This window comes from Lontra canadensis, unplaced genomic scaffold, assembly GCF_010015895.1.
Source record: "Lontra canadensis isolate GAN:19392208 unplaced genomic scaffold, GSC_riverotter_1.0 scaffold607, whole genome shotgun sequence".
In the NCBI taxonomy this organism is placed as follows: Eukaryota; Metazoa; Chordata; class Mammalia; order Carnivora; family Mustelidae; genus Lontra; species Lontra canadensis.
The window spans coordinates 14489-32694 of record NW_022631591.1 but is presented as its reverse complement, the minus strand read 5'-3'; the positions used below and the strand labels follow the sequence as shown (position 1 = coordinate 32694).

Sequence of the window (18206 nt, the reverse complement as noted above, 5' to 3'; positions counted from 1 at the left end):
ACCCTTAAGAGTGTCTTAGTCACCTTTGCACTTTCTGGAACAAGAATAGTGACTACTTTGTAGCAGGTGTGTGAAAATTGTTTTGAATGAATGCATAATATTAAAATTAACTAGTATTAATTTAGAAATTAGAACAATTAAAATGTATATAATAAAATGTGAAAAGTTATGTTGACATTTTTCAAAATGAAACAACAGTAATCACTATTAAGAGAGGGTATTATGCTAAGAAAATAAGTCAATCAGAGAAAGACAACTATCATATGATCTCACTGATATGAGGAATTTGAGAAACAAGACAGAGGATCATAGGGGAAGGGAGGGAAAAATGAAACAAGATGAAACCAGAGAGGAAGCCAAACCATAAGAGACTCTTAATCTCAGGAAACAAACTGAGGGTTGCTGAAGGGGAGGGGGGCAGGAGGGAGGGGATAACTGGGTGATGGACATTGGGGAGGGTATGTACTATGGTGAGTACTGTGAGTTGTGTAAGAGTGGTGAATCACAAACCTATACCCCTGAAACCAATAATACATTATATGTTAATAAAAAAAAAATAAAGTGGCTTGTGAAAAAAAAAGAGAGAGAGAGAGAGAGAGAAAGAATGTCTGCTCAAGGGATACCTGGGTGGCTCAGTCAGTTAAGCATCTGACTTTGGCTCAGGTCATGATCTCAGAGTCCCAGGATTGAGCCCCCCATCCAGGTCCCTGCTCAGCAGGGAGTCTGCTTGTCTTTCTCTCTCTGCCCCTCCTCCTGCTTGTGCTCTCTCTCTCTCTCTCAAATAAATAAATAAAATCTTAAAAAAAGAATGCTCCGAATTTCACTTATTTGATGATCAACTGAATAGTAAGACGACATTGAGTCAAATTAAGATTATGGTTAAAAGATGACAAAACACAATTTATCTTCAGATGACAAAACACAATTATTTAGATTTGAATAAAGTTGATGTTATGCTTGACTTATATTAAGTATTGCTGGAGCTATTGATTCTAAATATCCTGTGACAACTAGAGCAAACAACAGTAACTTAAAAATGATAGAGTACTCCAGTACCATGCCTGCTGGACATTTCTTGGTTTGCATGACTTATGATTACAATTTACAATAAAGAATGTATGAAACTTGTACCTCATAAGCTGCATGATAAATTACAGAAATGTTATATTGGAGATAACCTTTAAATATATACAGGCTCAGAATGAATTTGGCTGTGTAAGTGTCTCCGTTCTGGAGCAACATTGTAAAAAAACAGTTGACATTTCACCCCACTTAGCATATTTTGATATTTGCAAAATCTCACTGGTGGTTCAGGACAAAACATATATCTTTGACTTCGAAAGAGGAATTTATCATAAAAGGAAGAAGCTAATTCTACTGCTGACTTTATTGATTTCTTTTCAGCTTGTTATCCAAAACAAGTCCAGTCATTATAAATGTGATCAAATGAAATACCTGTAACCAAACAAGACAGGGCAAAACAACTTTAAGAAAACAACTACATAGAATGATGCAATTAGCCAAGTAAAACAAAATATTATAACAATATAACATTTATTAGTTCTTTTCTATCCCTTTAGCTCACCAATAAGAAAAAGTGAGTAACTCTCTCTAGATATTATAGAAAAAGGTATTTAAAGCAGTTTATAATAGAAGCAGTTTATAATAAAACTATGATTGTCTGTGTTACTTTCCTAAAGGGAAACAAAATTAATGTGAATGCTTCTAGTGATAATTTGGCCATAGTCAAAGCACTACTATTGGAAATAGACACTCTTTCCATTTAATCCCAGAATTTACATTTGATCCTCCAAAGGTAACATATTTTTTCTTATTCCTTAAAAATACTGATAAGTGCACATCCTTGAACTTGAATATGTTAGACTTCGCTGTTACGTAAATGCAATCTTGACTTAGTTTCATAATCTTCATAGGCAGGCTTAGGTATACAGAGCTTCCTTATTCTCATTTATAAATTGAGAACCTTGCATTATAGGATGTTCAGCAGCATCCCCAGTCTCTACTCGCTAAATGCGACTAGCAACTCTCCCTTTTCCCCGGTTGTGACAATTAAATATGTCTCTACATATTGCCAAATGTCTCCTGTGGTATGTGTGTGGTTTGGGGGCAGGGGATGTCTCCTCGTTGAGAACCACTGATTTAGAGGGTTTAATTGGGAATTTAGTAATATTAAATAAGATTTATTAGAAGTAATATGCTTAGAATGGAATCAGTGAATAATAAGGCACAGAGGATAACTAAAAATTAAGAATCTACTCATGTGGAATCTGCCGAATAAATGGCTGAGCTACTCTTAATGTAGGTGAGAGGCATCTATCTGTCTATACCATCTTCTTATCCAAGTTGCTCCTAAAGCTTATTTTCTGAGAAGCACTATAATTAATAGAAATAGTTACAGGAATTGGGAGACCTGGGCTGTGATCTTTTCTCTGTACCTCATTAGCTGCATGTCCTTGAGTGATTTGCTGCACATTTGGATCTCAGATATCTCAACTGTAAGAAGGTTTGGTGAAGATATATCCCTAAGATTCACTTTAAAATTGTGATTTTTCAAACATTTTATCAATTTTTTTCCTTCATATGTTGTATTTGAAGAAAGAAGGTAGCCACATGCATGCAAGTTGGGAATTTTAAATTTGAAGTTTGTATGAATGTAAGGAAGTATGTCCTTGAATTAAAAGAGTTTGATAATTATTTGAATGAATTATGCTATCTATGGATTTTAAAAATCATATACATATATACTTTAAGTTCTTAATTTGATAATATTTAAGACATATTTTCCCATAACTTAGCTTTTCCTTATAAGGCATCTTCCTCCCTTTCAAACTGGAGGCAAATAAGATAATTCTGCTAATCAAGAACTGTGAAGACACATGAACTTAGAGGTACTATGTGAGAAAATATCAATTGTATTCTTCAACATTTTATTGATTTTCATTAAATAATATGCTACAAAAATGAGACAACTAATCTAAAAATTTAAATGCTGAGATTATTCTCTATTTTTTCCACTTCTGTGGCTTTAAGCTATATGTTTCAAGTTGTGACATTTTGTCAAAACCCTTTTCAGATGATTGACACTAGGATATTATTTTTGTTATGAGTTAAAATTCTATTGTTCTACTAATTGTATCATTTCTGGTGATCTTTTTTTTTATGCATTACTTACTTCATAAATTAATCATGTTCTGAAAGTGTTTGGTGTCTCATGGAAACCAGGAAATTTTTACAACTTTTAAAGATTAATCTGCATTAACATGATAGTTTTGAAGCAGGGGAAGAGGAGAGAGTTCTACATGCTATATGCTAGGAAGCCTTCCCAGGATGTCATAAAACTCTGGCTCAGTTTAGAATATATATACCAAAGGCAGGCAGATATGGAACACATATAGAATAGAAAGGAAAAAGTCACTCTTTAATATCCGGCAATACAGAAACAACTTTCTCAGCAGTGGAGAGGACCTATTTGGGACCAATACTAGAGTTTATAACCTTAAACTGTAGAACATAAAATCTTCCGAGCCAGGAAACCCAAATTTATCCTAAAAGATATATATTTCATATACTATATAATGAGATGTAACTTTTTTTTTTAAAGGCATTGAATAATGATTTGGTCTTAGTATAAAATGGCATAGCTTTATAAATTCTTATGCCAGCTTCATGGAAGATTTAAAAAAAATAAGATTTATAAAGCCTGCTTGATATATTCTTATATTTCTGATTTTTTTATGAAGAGTGACGTATCATGTTTGTCTCAATATAATAGATCTTGGCTAATAAAAATTCATTCCAAAAATGTCCCATTTTGGGCATATGGGAGGCCCCATATTATTTGAGGTTGACCCCCTTGAGGATATATTTGGAAACATAATAATTAACTAGAAGTCTATAGGTAGGTAGTTAAACCATTCCCTTAAAGAAAACAAACCTGCAGAAAATACTGAAAAAAATCCTAATGAGAATATCAGAAATGTTACTAAGCTTTTCCATAGGATGAAAGCAGAGTATGGTTTAAATTATACATTCTATAAAGTTAATGCAGATGATTTCTAGGAATTAAAAGATTACTTTTTTAAAGTTCCTTAAGCCATAGTGGGATCAAAGAGAAAGAAGTGATAAAAAGATATTTAGTACCAGTTAATTAACAATAAAACCAGTAAATTCTAATGTGCCAGTTAATCCTTTTTTCAACAGCTAATTTTATTGCCTATACTAAATACCACTCTGCTCCTCTCCCAATCTTGTGTACTAGGAGTTTGCACTTTATTTATGAAGGGAACTATGGTAATCTACAGAGCAAAAGACTAATAAGTATGTTAAGTCAGTAAATGCTACTTTACCAGCCATAACATGACTTTTAATTTTATGGAATAGTATTCATTTAGTTATTCTTTTCTCAAATATTATCTATTACATGGTAGATTTTTTTCTGGATACTGATAACCAGTGTATTAGACAAAGTTCCCTGATCTCATGTAGTTTATATTCTAGCAGAGGAGACAGAAAAATAATTTTTAATACTGCTAACTACTACAAAGAAAACAAAACAGGATATTGTGAAAGAGAATGACCAGGAATAATGAGACTAAATGATGATGCAAGGCTTCTCCGAGATAGTATTTGAGCATAGACCTGAAGAATGAGATAAGAACTAGCCATGTGGAGAGCAGATGAAAGAATTTTCTAAGTAAAATGAAGGCAGTTTCAAAGAATAAAAAGGAAGTGTGCACAGTAGGAAGGGGAAAGGAATTACATCATGAGTCTGGAGAGGAAAACTGGAGCTAATTCTTGTAGGGTATGGTAGACTAAAGTAAGGAATTGAGACTTTATTCTCAGTGCAAGGAGTCATAGAAAGGTTTTCAAGAGGAGGGTGATATAATCTGGTTTATGATTTAATGGTATCACTCTAGTTGCTACAGAGAAGGAACTATAGTAGGGAAAAGTGGAAGGAACTCAAAGAAGTCAGGAGACCAGGGGAGACATCAGGGTGATCTGGACAACACTGCCAGTGATGAAGAATGAGAGGTGTACATGGATTCAGAATAAGAATCAGACTTGACATGATCTCGCCTCTACTTTAAAGAACTCTTCTTTATGTTCTGTACCTTTCTTTGTTCTTTTATGGGATGTCTACTTACTTTTCTTTTATTAGAATCATAAACTCTTAGAGCTGCAAGGGGCTTTAGATGTATAAATTCTAGTTCCCTACTCAGTAGAGGACTACCAGTTCAGTAACTCAGAAGGATAGTCATTAGGCTTCTACTGACAGGCATTCACTATCTTGCAAAACAATCTCGTTTTAAAATAGTCCCATTATTGGGGACCCTGGATGGCACCATCGGTTGAGTGGCAGATTCTTTGTTTCAGCTCAGGTTGTGATATCAGGGTCCTGAGATTGAGCCCCGCTTGGAACGCTGCTCAGAGAGAGCTCTGCACGGAGCTCCACGCTTCACACTCAGCACGAAGTCTACTTGGGATTCTCCCTCTCCCACTGCCCCTCCTGTTTATGCTCTCTATCCCCTCTCTAAAATAAGTAAATAAACCTTAAAAAAATAAAGCGGTTCCTTATTATATTGGCTTATTATTATATTGAGTTGAAATCAGCCTTAATGTTCCATCCATTTAGTTAATGGTATCTATTCTGTATAAATTATGTGCTAAGTTGTGTGACAGGCTGGAAATTAGGGAGTATTAAATGTACTTCACACTCTTATGGAGCTCACTGTCTCTCAGGGAGTTAAGCACAGAAATGGAAAATTCAATTCAACAAATAAACAATTTAAAATATATCATGGAGAGTCACTCATATTATACAGATTCTTCCTCTTCCTTTCAAATGTTTAAAGACAACTATCATGTCCCAACCCCTCAAATGTTTTCTAATTCATTCACCAGTAATTTCCTTTCCCCTTTCCACTCCTCCTGGGGCATATGACTTCACTGTGTGCAGTCATCCTTGCTTTCTGCTAGAGTAAGTCCCCGGAGAAAATATGAGGGCATGCTTCTGCAAATTAAAAACATCTGTTTTGGGGTGGGCACTGGCTGGTTCAGTCAGTAGAGCATGCATCTCTTGATCACGGGGTTGGGAGTTCAAGCCTCATGTTGGGTGTAGAGAGAACTTAAAAATAAAATCTTAAAATAAAATCTATTTTGATCCCTCTGGGATTCTTAGACTATCTAAAATCACTCAATTTCCCTTCTTCAGCTAATTAACATAACTGCAACTTATTTATCCTGAGCCCCAAGAATACCCTATGGTGAAAAGAGAAAATATCAGCTGTCAATATAATTTCATTACTTATTAAGCAGGATTTTACTGCGACCTTCAAGTTTATTCTTATTTGCCTTCTGTACTTGGTTTCACTTCATGCCTGCGCTCTGTTTAAGCTGGAGCTTTAGTAAGTTCAGCAGAATCTCTGCTGGAAAAGTGTCCCCTTTACAAAATATCTTCTTTAACTGGGGTAAATGGCATCCCAGAAAAGTAGGAAATAGTGCCAGCATAAGCCATATAGAGCCAGAACGTGCTATGTACCTTTTGTCCACCCTCCCACAATTGTTTCCAATTGGCTGCAAAGCTAACGATTTGCTTCTGCTTGGCACCTCTTGGGCACTGACTGGACATAGTGGGTATAACCCCGCACCCCCCCGCCAAGGCAACTTGGTGGTGCTCTCACTCCAGGACTGTTGTAGAAGGCTCACAAAGCAAATGCCTGATGCTCGACAAGGCAAATATGCCATTTCACACAGGGCCTGGGAAGAATTTGATTGGCAGGCTCTTAAACATGTTTTGTGGGGGGGTACTCGGGTCCCACGACAATGTACCACTTAGATTAGTTCTACTTCCTGAAAATTCTGATTTTATTTTTATTCCACAAGTATTAGAGACATAATCATGAAAAAACCCCAAACAAGGTCCTTGCTTTTATGGAACCTAGGTAGCCTAGTGACAAGTGATAACATAACCAGAAATTTAAACTTACAGTTTCACCTCTAATGCCTTTTTCACCTGTGGGTCCCTACAAGAAAACAAAAAATGTTGTTTTAGTGCTACTGACAGTTACTTACCAAATGTAGTTGAGGCTATATACAGAAACACGGTAACCTCTGTTTTTATTTTTTCTATCTAGCAAGCCTTCTTTAGCAAATTTATATAAATTCTAGTTTCCTTTCCCTAAGGTAAGCAAAGCAAAACACAAACAAAAACAAGGTATTGATTTATCACCTTATGCACAAAGTTAGACAGGGGCAACAAGCACTCAGTGAAGCCGAAACAGCAGATCTGATAATCAGATACAGAGCTATCTAGAAGGGAATTTACCAGCTTAAATTCTTCTAATATTTGTTTACCTCAGCCTTTGAAAACCTTGTTTCTAGGGTGATGTCCTCCTTTTCTTTCATTTTCTCTATTCCTCCTTCTGAGCTACATCCCACAAACTTTGGTATGTTGTATACAAGAACATTCAGTTTTAATTATTTTCTAACTTTCCCTGAGATTTCCTCTTTGATCCATGGATTATTAAGAAGTACATGGTTAAAAATGCAAGTGTTTGGAGATTTTCTTATTATCTCTCCAGTTTACCAGTTTTTACTTTAATTCCATTATGGCCAGAGAACATACCTTGTGTGACTTCAGTTCTTTTAGGTTTAGTAAACAATTTTTTATGATTCAAAATATGGTCTATTTCAGTGATTTTTCCATGTACACTTGAAGAGAAAGTATAGTCTATTATTAGATGGACCTATTGTTCAAAAAATCTGTTAGTATTTTTGTTTTCATCCTTGTGGAAATTATATATGTATTTTTTATTTTAAAAACGAGATAGTACTATTTGTCTTTTCAGAGACCTGAATTTACACTTTCACAATATGTTATAAGTGTTTTCCACATCAATCCACATTCTTCCATACAATTATAATGTTTATTTAGTGCTTAATAAACAATAATATTTTTATTGAATTTCCTATTAGATTATTTCTAATTTTGGTCATGCTAACACTGCAACAAATATCCTTGTAGTCTATAAAAATTGTCCTAAAGAAAGTTTATTTGAGTATGCATGCATGCCTGCACAATATGGGGGTTTATGACTTCTGACACACACCATGTACTATCATTCTTTGTTAATCTTGCAGGCTAAAATTATGATCTCATTATTTCACCATTGATCAGTTCTTATTTGTTTCCTGATTGTTCTAAACTCCTTTTAAACTGGGATATTAACTTTCAGAAACGAATTGTTAAGATACCTTTATAGAACTTGCTTTTAATGCCCTAGTCTACCTCCAGCCCGGTATTAACAATTTGGTATGTACGTTTTTTCATACCTTTTTTCCTAAGCAAATATTGATAAATATATTTATGTATGTATGGGGTGACTGGTTATATTTTATAAAACTGATATATACTCTTCTATGCATCAGATTTTTCACACTTAACAATACATCATGAACAGCCACAAGGCAGCTAAACTAGATATAACCGGTTGTTTTCAATAATTGCATAGTATTCTATGAAATGGCTAGGCCACGATTTACACAACCATTCTTCTACAAATGAACATGGGATTTCATGTTTTGCCACTACATCCAGTACTGTGAAAAAAATTTTTGTAAACTTTCCTTAGTGTACACTGAGTGCTTAATTTCTATTGCACAAATTTCTCTAAGTGGAACTGATTGGTCAAAAGGTATATGCACTTATATTTTAACAAATATCTTTTTCCATGAAGGCTATAATTCACATTTCTACTACTACTGTTCTCCCTAATCCCCTTCTGAGAGGTTAGATGTAATATCTTGTTATTACTTTAATTTGCATTTCTAAGTAAGGAGAGCATCTTTCCAAAAAATTATTGGATTTGTTCTTCAATTTTCTATTGAGTTTTCTATCTTTTTCATACCAAATTGTAAGAGCTCTTTACACATAAAGTCTTTATATATTTTTGCAATTGCTTTCCCCCAACTTATATTAATTTTGTTTATGGAATCTTTTCCCATTCAAAATTAAAAAAATTTGAAATGAACACATATTCTGTTCTATTATATAGTTTTAGGATTTCCTTTCTTATATAAAAGGTCTTCTCAACCTTAAAGCTACACTTTAGCTTTCTAAGTTTTTTAATAATTTAAAGTCTTAAAAAAAAGTTAAAAAAAAAAGTTGGGTGAAATATGGTTCCAATTTCTTACAGCAACAGTGGGACTAAAAATAATTCCATCTCCACTGTCAGTGGTATAAGAATGGGCATGTGGCTGATCAATGGACATGAGGAAAAATGCAATGGGAGACTTCTGGAATAAAGCTTTATTTTTTTCTCAAGATAGGGCTGTAGATCAGTTTTCACTTTGGATAATTGTATCTGGATTTAATTGCTGAGAAATTACAGTTATAGAAGCTTCATTATGAAGCTAACACTCTGGATGACAGAGTAGAGACATGGAAAGAACCTGGTCTTGGATAACATGATTGAGTCACTAAATTAACCAAATCTGAAGCCCTTCCTACCTCTGGGCTTCCCTTAATGTGATATAAATTTCCTTATTAAAACCAGTTTGATTCAGGGTTCCTATTAACTTAAGAGCCACAATCATCCTGATATAACATTTTTGTTACGATTAAATTCCTATATATTCTGAGATCTAATTCTGGGCTCTAGCCTATTTACACTCATCTATTTGTTTATTCCTTTGTGCTACCATATAGTCTCATTTACAATGACTTAAAAGTAATGTTTCCTTATTTGGAAAAGCATATCTTTCATCCCCCACCACTATTTTTTTTCTCTCACAAAGTATCTGCCATTCTCAAGTGCTTATTCTTTCATAGTAGACTTTTCTTAGAAGACTCTTTTTAGAATGGAAAAAATGGAACATGGAAAATATTTGATGGGCATGGTGAATATCATAAGGATCTTTAAGAACTAGCTATACATAAAAGTTATTTTAATTGAGCCATTTCTTTATTATAGTTCCCTTGACTAATTAATATTTCACATTTTTTGACAGAGGAGAACAATTATTCAGTAATCACAAGTATGTGTTTCTTAGCTTGCTGAAGAACCACCCACCAAAATCAGAGAATTCTCCCACTTACAATCTCCCACTTAGACTATATAGCTCTGAGTGGTAAATGCTGAAAATCTAGAGAAATGTTGTTACACTTTTCATTTGTAAAATCAAAAATTCAACAGCTTTGGTGGGAAATTCTTTCCTAATTTATGAAAGAGAATATTGTTTATACCTAAAGCATTCCATTTTATATATTAAGACTCTGTGTCTCTCCATAATAATGCTTTCAAAGGATTCAAAATATTGATTCCCTGTAGGGAATACCTTTTTCCTCTCCAAATCTCAATTTGTCCCTACCTACTGGGTTCTTTCTCTTGTATGTTTACACTACTATTAGTATTGTAAAACTCTCCCCTGACCACTCTGCCAACCATTGTCTTATTTTTCTGTTTTATTTCATATTCAGATTTCTAAAGGCACTGGCCTCTACTAACTGTCTCAGTGTCCTCTCCAGACACAGTTTGGATGGGGGCAGAAAGAGCTGAAGAAACATCACCTATGTAATTCACTAGCTGTACCACCTTGAATTAACTAGGTGAACCTTTGTGAACCTAATCTGTTTCCCCATGTCTTAAATAGAAATGATAATTCCTACTTTAAAAGTCTGTATAGGAATTTGAGAAAAGTTATTAAATATTTATATTTACTTCCTTCCTTATTGCAGTTTATACTTTATCTTCTACTATAATTTATTTTCTTAAAGATCATTGTTAACCACTCCTTACTTGAAACTCATTTAGCTGAACCTTGTGCTTTTCTGTTTTTCCTGGTATTCCCACAAACTATCTCTTTTCTTTATAGTGAGTGGGCACTTCCAAAGATTCGGATCTTGGCTGTCTGCACTTTTTTTGTTACACTTTCTCCTTCAGAAAACGGATTCTTTTTATTGCTTTAGTGATCACATCTATACTAATGGTGCTTAGCCCCTTCTCCCCTGCTCCAGGTCTACTTTCCTTTCTCAACTCCAGTTTTAGTGTTTATCTCACTATATACGCCTTCTTCAGTACACATATGGTCTCTAAGCTCTTAGGAATCACCTTCTAGATGAAAATGTACATCTATTTTTGCCCTTGGCTTCTCAAATACCCAGAGTAATCCTTTTTGGATTGCTCTAGAAATAGGATTAAAGAGGGAAAAACAAGAATATGAAAAAGAAAAGGAAGACCTATATTGTAACAAACTTACAGTTCTACCTGTTGGGCCTATTATACCTTCTTTGCCAAAGGGGCCAGTGTTTCCCTGTTGAGGTAAAAGAAAATCAAGTCAGTCTCACTGCCAGTATAATGCAGAAAAATTCCAGAAAATTTCTTGTGTAACAGTAAAATAGTCCATGTCCACATAATTCCAGTTTTTAGTAGAAAATCTAATAATATCAAAAGAAATCATAGTACTTTTGACTTGCCGTATGTGACACAATTCTATATGTTATTACAGATTCCTATCAGAAGAGTTACATCTGTGTAATTTCTAACAAACTGCTAAATCAGCAATACAATTTTTGTGTGGTGTTAACTTTAACGATGCCATTTTACATGTGGGTTATTACATAAAAAATGCAAGTACTTTACATAAAAAAGACTACATAGAATGGTGAACAAAATTTTGAATAACTTTCCTTACGGAGGTTGAAGGAGATGTCTGAGTGACTTGCAGCATGGAATTGAGAGAAGGCATGGGAAAGAAACAAAGAGCATCATATGTGACTAACTTCAGTTTCTCCATCTGTTAAATATGATTGTCTGTATCATAGGGCCATTTTGAGACTTAAATGTGAAAAATGATTTTGAAACTGTAAGCTGTTATTGATTATGAAGATAACCTTGAATAAGCTCAGTCTGGTCAATTCTTCCCAAACTATGTATGGAAGCTATCTTTTTTTTAATTGAAGTGTAACTCACTTACAATATCTTATTAGTTTCCAGTGTACATCACAATGACTCAAAATTTTTATATATTATAAAATGATCCCCACATTAAGTCTAGTTACTATCTGACAGCATACAATGCTATTACAATATTACTGACTACACTTCCTATTGTATAGATTACATCCTCAGGACTTACTTATTTTATAATTGAAAGTTTGTACCTCTTAATTCTCCTCACCCATTTTGCCCGCCCCCCAACCCCTCCCCTCCTCTAGGAACCAATAATTTGTTTCCTTATATCTATGTATCTGCTTCAATTTTGTTTTGTTGGCTTGTTTTATTTTTTAGATTCTACATGCAAGTAAGATCATGCTGTATCTCCCTTTCTCTGTCTGACTTACTATTTCTTTATGAATACAAAATACTTGTTGTACTTATTTTCCCTCAACCTCCACTCCCACTCCCATTTGCAGCAAATTTCAGTCTTTCTGGCTCATGCTTAACCTGAATTCTTAAATGTAAGTATCTAATAGGCTTTCTCTTTATCCAACTCCTGCCCTGGTACAGAAAATACTAGCAATTGAGATCATTATGTTATAAAGTCTATTCACAGATAGCTTAGAATCACTTTTAAATACAAAGACTGACTTTAAGTGGTAATTTGTAAATATGGTCCCCAAATCTCAAAGATCTACAACCAAATCAAGACATAGAACACTACATCAAAAACTAATGATGTACTGTATGGTGACTAACATAACACGATAAAAAAAAAAAGAGAGAGTTGATTCATAAACTAATCAAATTTAAGCCCTAGATTGGTTTATCACTGAAAAAAAAGTCAACAAAGCTTTAATTTAATGAACTGGACCATGATCTGACTCTAAAATAGTGATTTGTTAAAAGAACGGAGAGGTATATATGAACTCTAGAAAATGGTAGACCAAACAGCAAAAAAAAGTGTTATGCTTATCTAAATGTGTCTGAAATACAAAGTGTTTTGATTTTATTTATTATTTATTTTATATTTTTAGAGAGGGAGAGAGAGGTAGTGGGGAAGGGGCAGAGGAGGAGGGCAAGGGATAATCTTAAGCCAGCTCCATGCCCAGCATGGAGCATGAGGCAGGGCTCCATCGCACAATGCTAACAACATGACCTAAGCTGAAACCAAGAGTCAGACATTTAATCAACTAAGTCACCCAGGTGAGCCTGAGGTGTTATGATTTTAACGGTTGGTCCAGTTAACTACATAAAAACATCTTTGAAATGAAGAAAAATTAATCCAGATTTCCTACTTCAATTAATTTATTTAATCATCTAGTATTTATTGATTGTTGAGCAAGAACTAGTTACTAGGCCACTTAATATCCATTCTATATTCTAATTAAACAATTAGCAGGCAACCTTATAACATATTATTTGGCCAGTCAGCTGTGAATTCAGATTTTGGCTCTTCTACTTACTAGCCAGGTATGGCCTTGAGCAAATTACCTTTCAGAGACTTAGTTTCCCCATCTGAAAAATGGGGATGATGGCATCTCTCACAGGATTTTTATCAGGATTAAATGAGAGAAGGGACACAGACTGAACACTGGTAGATAATAGCTTTTTTGCTAAGTTATTAACCTATCATGACTTTTCACTTGTCTTTATAATGACTCAGCAAGAGATATCTGCAATTATAAATTAATATTCATGAGCAGTTACCAGAACTTTATTATTGGTGAACTGATAAAATTTCTGGAGCTGTAAAGTAGGATAGGGCTCAGACCCTGGCCTACAGAAACCCAGTGCCTAGTAAGATTCTGCTTAGGACAGATGTTAGGCAGGCAGCCAAATATCAAGAAAGGACTAATTAATTGAGAAAGCTTAATAAAACTACAGTGAAAGGATTTAATTAGTAGGGAACTTAATATATGTAAGAACTTAAAAGCGACGTTTATTAAAGAGGAGGCGTTCCACATATAACTCACCTGTGGATAATCAAGAATTGGGCCTCATATAAAAGCACCAACTTTCCGCGGTTCTTCAGGAATCATAAAAATAACTAATAAATTTGCATCTGAAGAAATGTTGAGGCGGGTCTTTAAACAAACATTTCTCAGGGCAACATTGACCTTTGTGTTACTGAAAATAATTTATTGTAAGAGTTGGAGAAGAAGTGTAGTATTTAAAAAATTTGACTGTTCATTTAATATTTTGCACAAGACACTGATTTTCAGCTGTATAGTTCTTCGAGATTCTTTTCTCCTGCTTCTGGACCACTTTCCTTCTTCTCTTTGCTGTCTCCACCTTTGTCCCTATAGTCGCTATTACTCAAGGGGGTGCAACTGCTACAGTCAAACCACTGTTCGACATTTTATCACTTTTTTTTTTTTTCCAGTTTTACAGATCATCTCATCAATTAGGAGACTGGTTAATGAAAGCAAAAACAAAACAAAAAGCAAAATAAAACAAAACAAAAAACCAAAAACCAGTAACTGCTGATGGCTTATCTATCCCTACTTATATTTGCTACACTTTGCAATTCTAGGTACTAAACAGCTAATGGAATTCTTCAGACACCAACATTCTCAACTCTTTAAGCAGTTCCTCATCACTCTCCAGGGATAGCTACCCCTGAGCTGGGAAAACATAGCTATTGGGAAATATTCTTCAAAATGTGGTGTGAGGAGTTCTGGTTCTAGACAAGCCTCCTCCAAGTGGTGCATGGGGGTGGTCTCTGGTCTCTGGTTGCATTAATGCTTATAACACGAAACTGCTTTATGTTTTTGCTCCTAATGTGAGTTAATAAATACATTATCCAGTATCAACATTAATTCTGATATGTATTTTCTAAAGTAAGAACAGGGAAGATGGGTGGTCTCTAGGGTCTTTTGCTCAAATTAATATATGAACTGTAAAAGGCTGAGAACATTTGCATGGGATCTAATGAGTTTCTTTTTTTTTTTTTTTTTAAAGATTTTATTTATTTATTTGACAGACAGATCACAAGTAGGCAGAGAGGCAGGCAGAAAGAGAGAGGGGGGAAGCAGGCTCCCTGCTGAGCAGAGAGCCTGATGTGGGGCTCGATCCCAGAACCCTGGGATCACAACCTGAGCCGAAGGCAGAGGCTTTAACCCACTGAGCCACCCAGGCGCCCCTGAGTTTCTATCTTTACAGTCATTTTATTAAGTTATTAATTTGGAGTATATTAATTTTAGAATTCTTAATGCTAATTCCTAAAATAAGCAAAGAATCACAATCTCCCGGCAAGTAGAATGACTTTATACTTACTCTCTGTCCAATAGGACCTTTAGGACCTGATATTCCAACAATGCCAGCATCTCCCTCAGGACCCTAAAAATAGAATAAAAATAAAAAGTCAAAATCTTTCGTTCTATATGAACATTTTACAAGTGAAATAATCTTATAATAATCTATTGAGTTGGTTCTTAAAAAAAATGATGTACATGCTGAAGTACTATGGAGGAATTGTTCTGAACTATGCAAGTTACTTTGAAGTGCATCAAAATGAATTCAGAGAGGGAGAGAAGGATAGATAGAGTCATGATAAAGCAAGTCCAGTAAAAAGTTATGGTGGAACCTAGGTAAGAGGTATATGGGTTTTTACTCATTCTCTCAACTTTGCTGTATGTTTGAGCATTTTCAAATTAAAATGCTTGGGAAAATGGAATGTGAGGGGACAGAGGTGAGTTATTCTTAAAATTGGTAGGAAAATATACACCTATGTAAAATTTTATATTAATATTTAATTTCAAAATTCAAATATATAACTCTATGAACAGAAATTTTGCAGATTAGGAAATAGGTTGTCAGAGACTCAAGTCAGAGACTAAATACTGGTATTTTGACATCTTTCTGATGAATAGCAGAAAATGTGTAAACATACTCTGGGGCCTGGGAATCCTTGGAAACCTGTCAAACCTTGAACACCATGTTCTCCCTGCAATGTGAATGGACAGGATAATCATTATTATGCAATGGTGGCCTGGCCTATAAAATAATAATACTTAGTGAATTTCTGAGTTGGCACATACAGGCTGCCCTTTCAGACCAGGCTCTCCACATGGTCCTTGATCACCTTGTGCTCCTCGGTGACCTCTTTTACCTTGAATTCCAGGTTGACCAGGTAGCCCTTGTTCACCCTATGGACAAAAAAAAAAAAAAAAAGAAAGGTGATCTTGACTTTAGAATCTATAAGCATACTGTGTTTTAAATGAAACCCCAATACAGGTCCATCCTTAGGCAAAAGTACAAGGCACTGGGGAAATCAAATTCTGCATGGTCATTCTCCCTACCAATATTTTTCACACAAGTAATTGATTATAATAAGCAAGAAGTGTAACAGTGGGGAAAGAAAATTTCAGGGACTGTGGCCATAAGTGTGGAAAAAATAGGGAAAGGGGAAGGATAGTGGGGCTAAAGAGAGAATAGTGAGAGGTGGTGCGTGTGTGGGTGGGGTGTTTATATATTATGGAATTTGTATTTTATTTGAATCAGTATTATTTTGTTGTGTTTTCCTCACCATACAGAGATGATTCAGCTGATACCAGAAACAGAGCAGGGTCTCCTGAAGTGTGTGAGCCTTGGCTTTTACCATGGTTACCTTTTCAATCCTATCATTAAGAAATTTCTAGTACTTGTTTCCCAGGATTCCCTTTCATACATATTCCTATCATCTCCTAAAATGTCACTTTAAAGATATACTTAAGCACTACTGTTTTATTTGTAAAAGTTAAGGGTTTTCTAAATTCATTTTTATTTTATTTTTGAAATGAAAGTTGCAATATCTTTCACACCATGTCTAAAAATAATAATCAGGAGGAGTTTAGAGTTAGGTTAATAAAAAATGAAGGTTGGTAGATTTTGATCAAAGATTCTTTAAGATTAGCAAATTATCCTTCACTGTCTGGAAACAAAGACACAGCTTTGAGACTTGACAAATATGGATCCTTCTTATTGTCAGGTCATACTTAAGAGATAGGAATTTTATTTCACTTTCTGGTTTTAGCACTGGTTCAGCTACATTGAATTTTAGTGGAAAGGGATGAGTCATTTCCAGTTTACCCATATGGGTCAGAATACCTGAACATTCTTTAGAACTGAAACTATGAAAATCAAATAAAGAGGTGATAATGATGAGGGTGCCAACATCTTAATCCCTGGCTTTTATAAAATTGCTTTAGACACTGGAGTCATCTCTTGGTTGTAGGGGTCAATTCTGCATTGAGATAGCTCTAAATCAGGTTTTGATTAGAAAGCCTTATTGAATGCACAATACTCCATTCAATGACTGCTAATGCAAGATTTAATGATGATCACTTTGACTCTAAGAAATAAGCTCTACTCCTATCAGATTTATGAACTGTTGGGTAGATTCAGATTCAGAGGAATGGGAAGTATTTCTAAGAAAGTATGTATCTGGAAGTAATAAGATTTCTCTTTTTAGGAGGAGACAGAGGATGACAGGAAAGAAGAAACAGAATGAGTCAAAGAGCACCTTTTAAAGCATTGCCAATACTGAATTAATGAGTTGTTCTGGCAATTATATGTACCATGGTTATCACAGGAGAGGAGAATGTCCAGGCCACACACTTTCCTTTTTTTCCTAATGTCTTTTTACTATTGATCAAATTTATTAAAAACCATTAACCTTACCATCCTGTGACCTAGCCAATGAACTCAGGGACAAGATGTTTGTCAATGGTGCTGCTCATCTATCAGAAGAAAATGTTATAGTACCTTTGGGCCTGGGACCCCTGGGCTTCCTGGGAGGCCTGATGACCCCTTGGCTCCTCGAGGACCTGGAGACCCAACCAGTCCTGTTCTTCCCGGGCTGCCTCTCATGCCCTAAGAAATAAGAAATGAAAATTGGGACATTTGCTAAGAATTCATCCAGAGGCTCAGTATATGTAGGAGGGGATGGTGTTCCGAAAGGCTGCTGTTGCCACACTGCCTGGGTTTGAGACCTATCCTGGGCTTCTTTCCCAAATAAGTGAAATACTTTTTTTTTTTTTTTAAAGATTTTTTATTTATTTATTTGACAGAGAGAGATCATAGGTAGACAGAGAGAGAGAGGGGGGAAGCAGGTTCCCCGCTGAGCAGAGAGCCCAATGTGGGGCTTGATCCCAGGACGCTGGGATCACGACCTGAGCTGAAAGCAGAGGCTTTAACCCACTGAGCCACCCAGGCGCCCCTAAATAAGTGAAATACTTAAGTAATGTTTTGACTCACCTAAAGTCT

General features: G+C 35.1%; 1 protein-coding gene across 1 annotated transcript in view; it reads right to left on the bottom strand.

Annotated features, from left to right (window-relative positions):
• The window catches only part of LOC116863145 (collagen alpha-1(XXIV) chain-like), a gene marked incomplete at both ends in the record, with an annotated part of 33919 nt that extends 16106 nt beyond the window's left edge, over nt 1-17813 (bottom strand). Inside the window, 6 exons of the mRNA XM_032850638.1 lie at nt 7008-7043; nt 11278-11331; nt 15237-15299; nt 15853-15906; nt 16001-16108; nt 17706-17813. Coding sequence (XP_032706529.1) covers nt 7008-7043; nt 11278-11331; nt 15237-15299; nt 15853-15906; nt 16001-16108; nt 17706-17813 — 423 coding nt within the window. The remainder of the gene's footprint in view (nt 1-7007; nt 7044-11277; nt 11332-15236; nt 15300-15852; nt 15907-16000; nt 16109-17705) is intronic.
• Nucleotides 17814-18206: the final 393 nt, after the last annotated feature.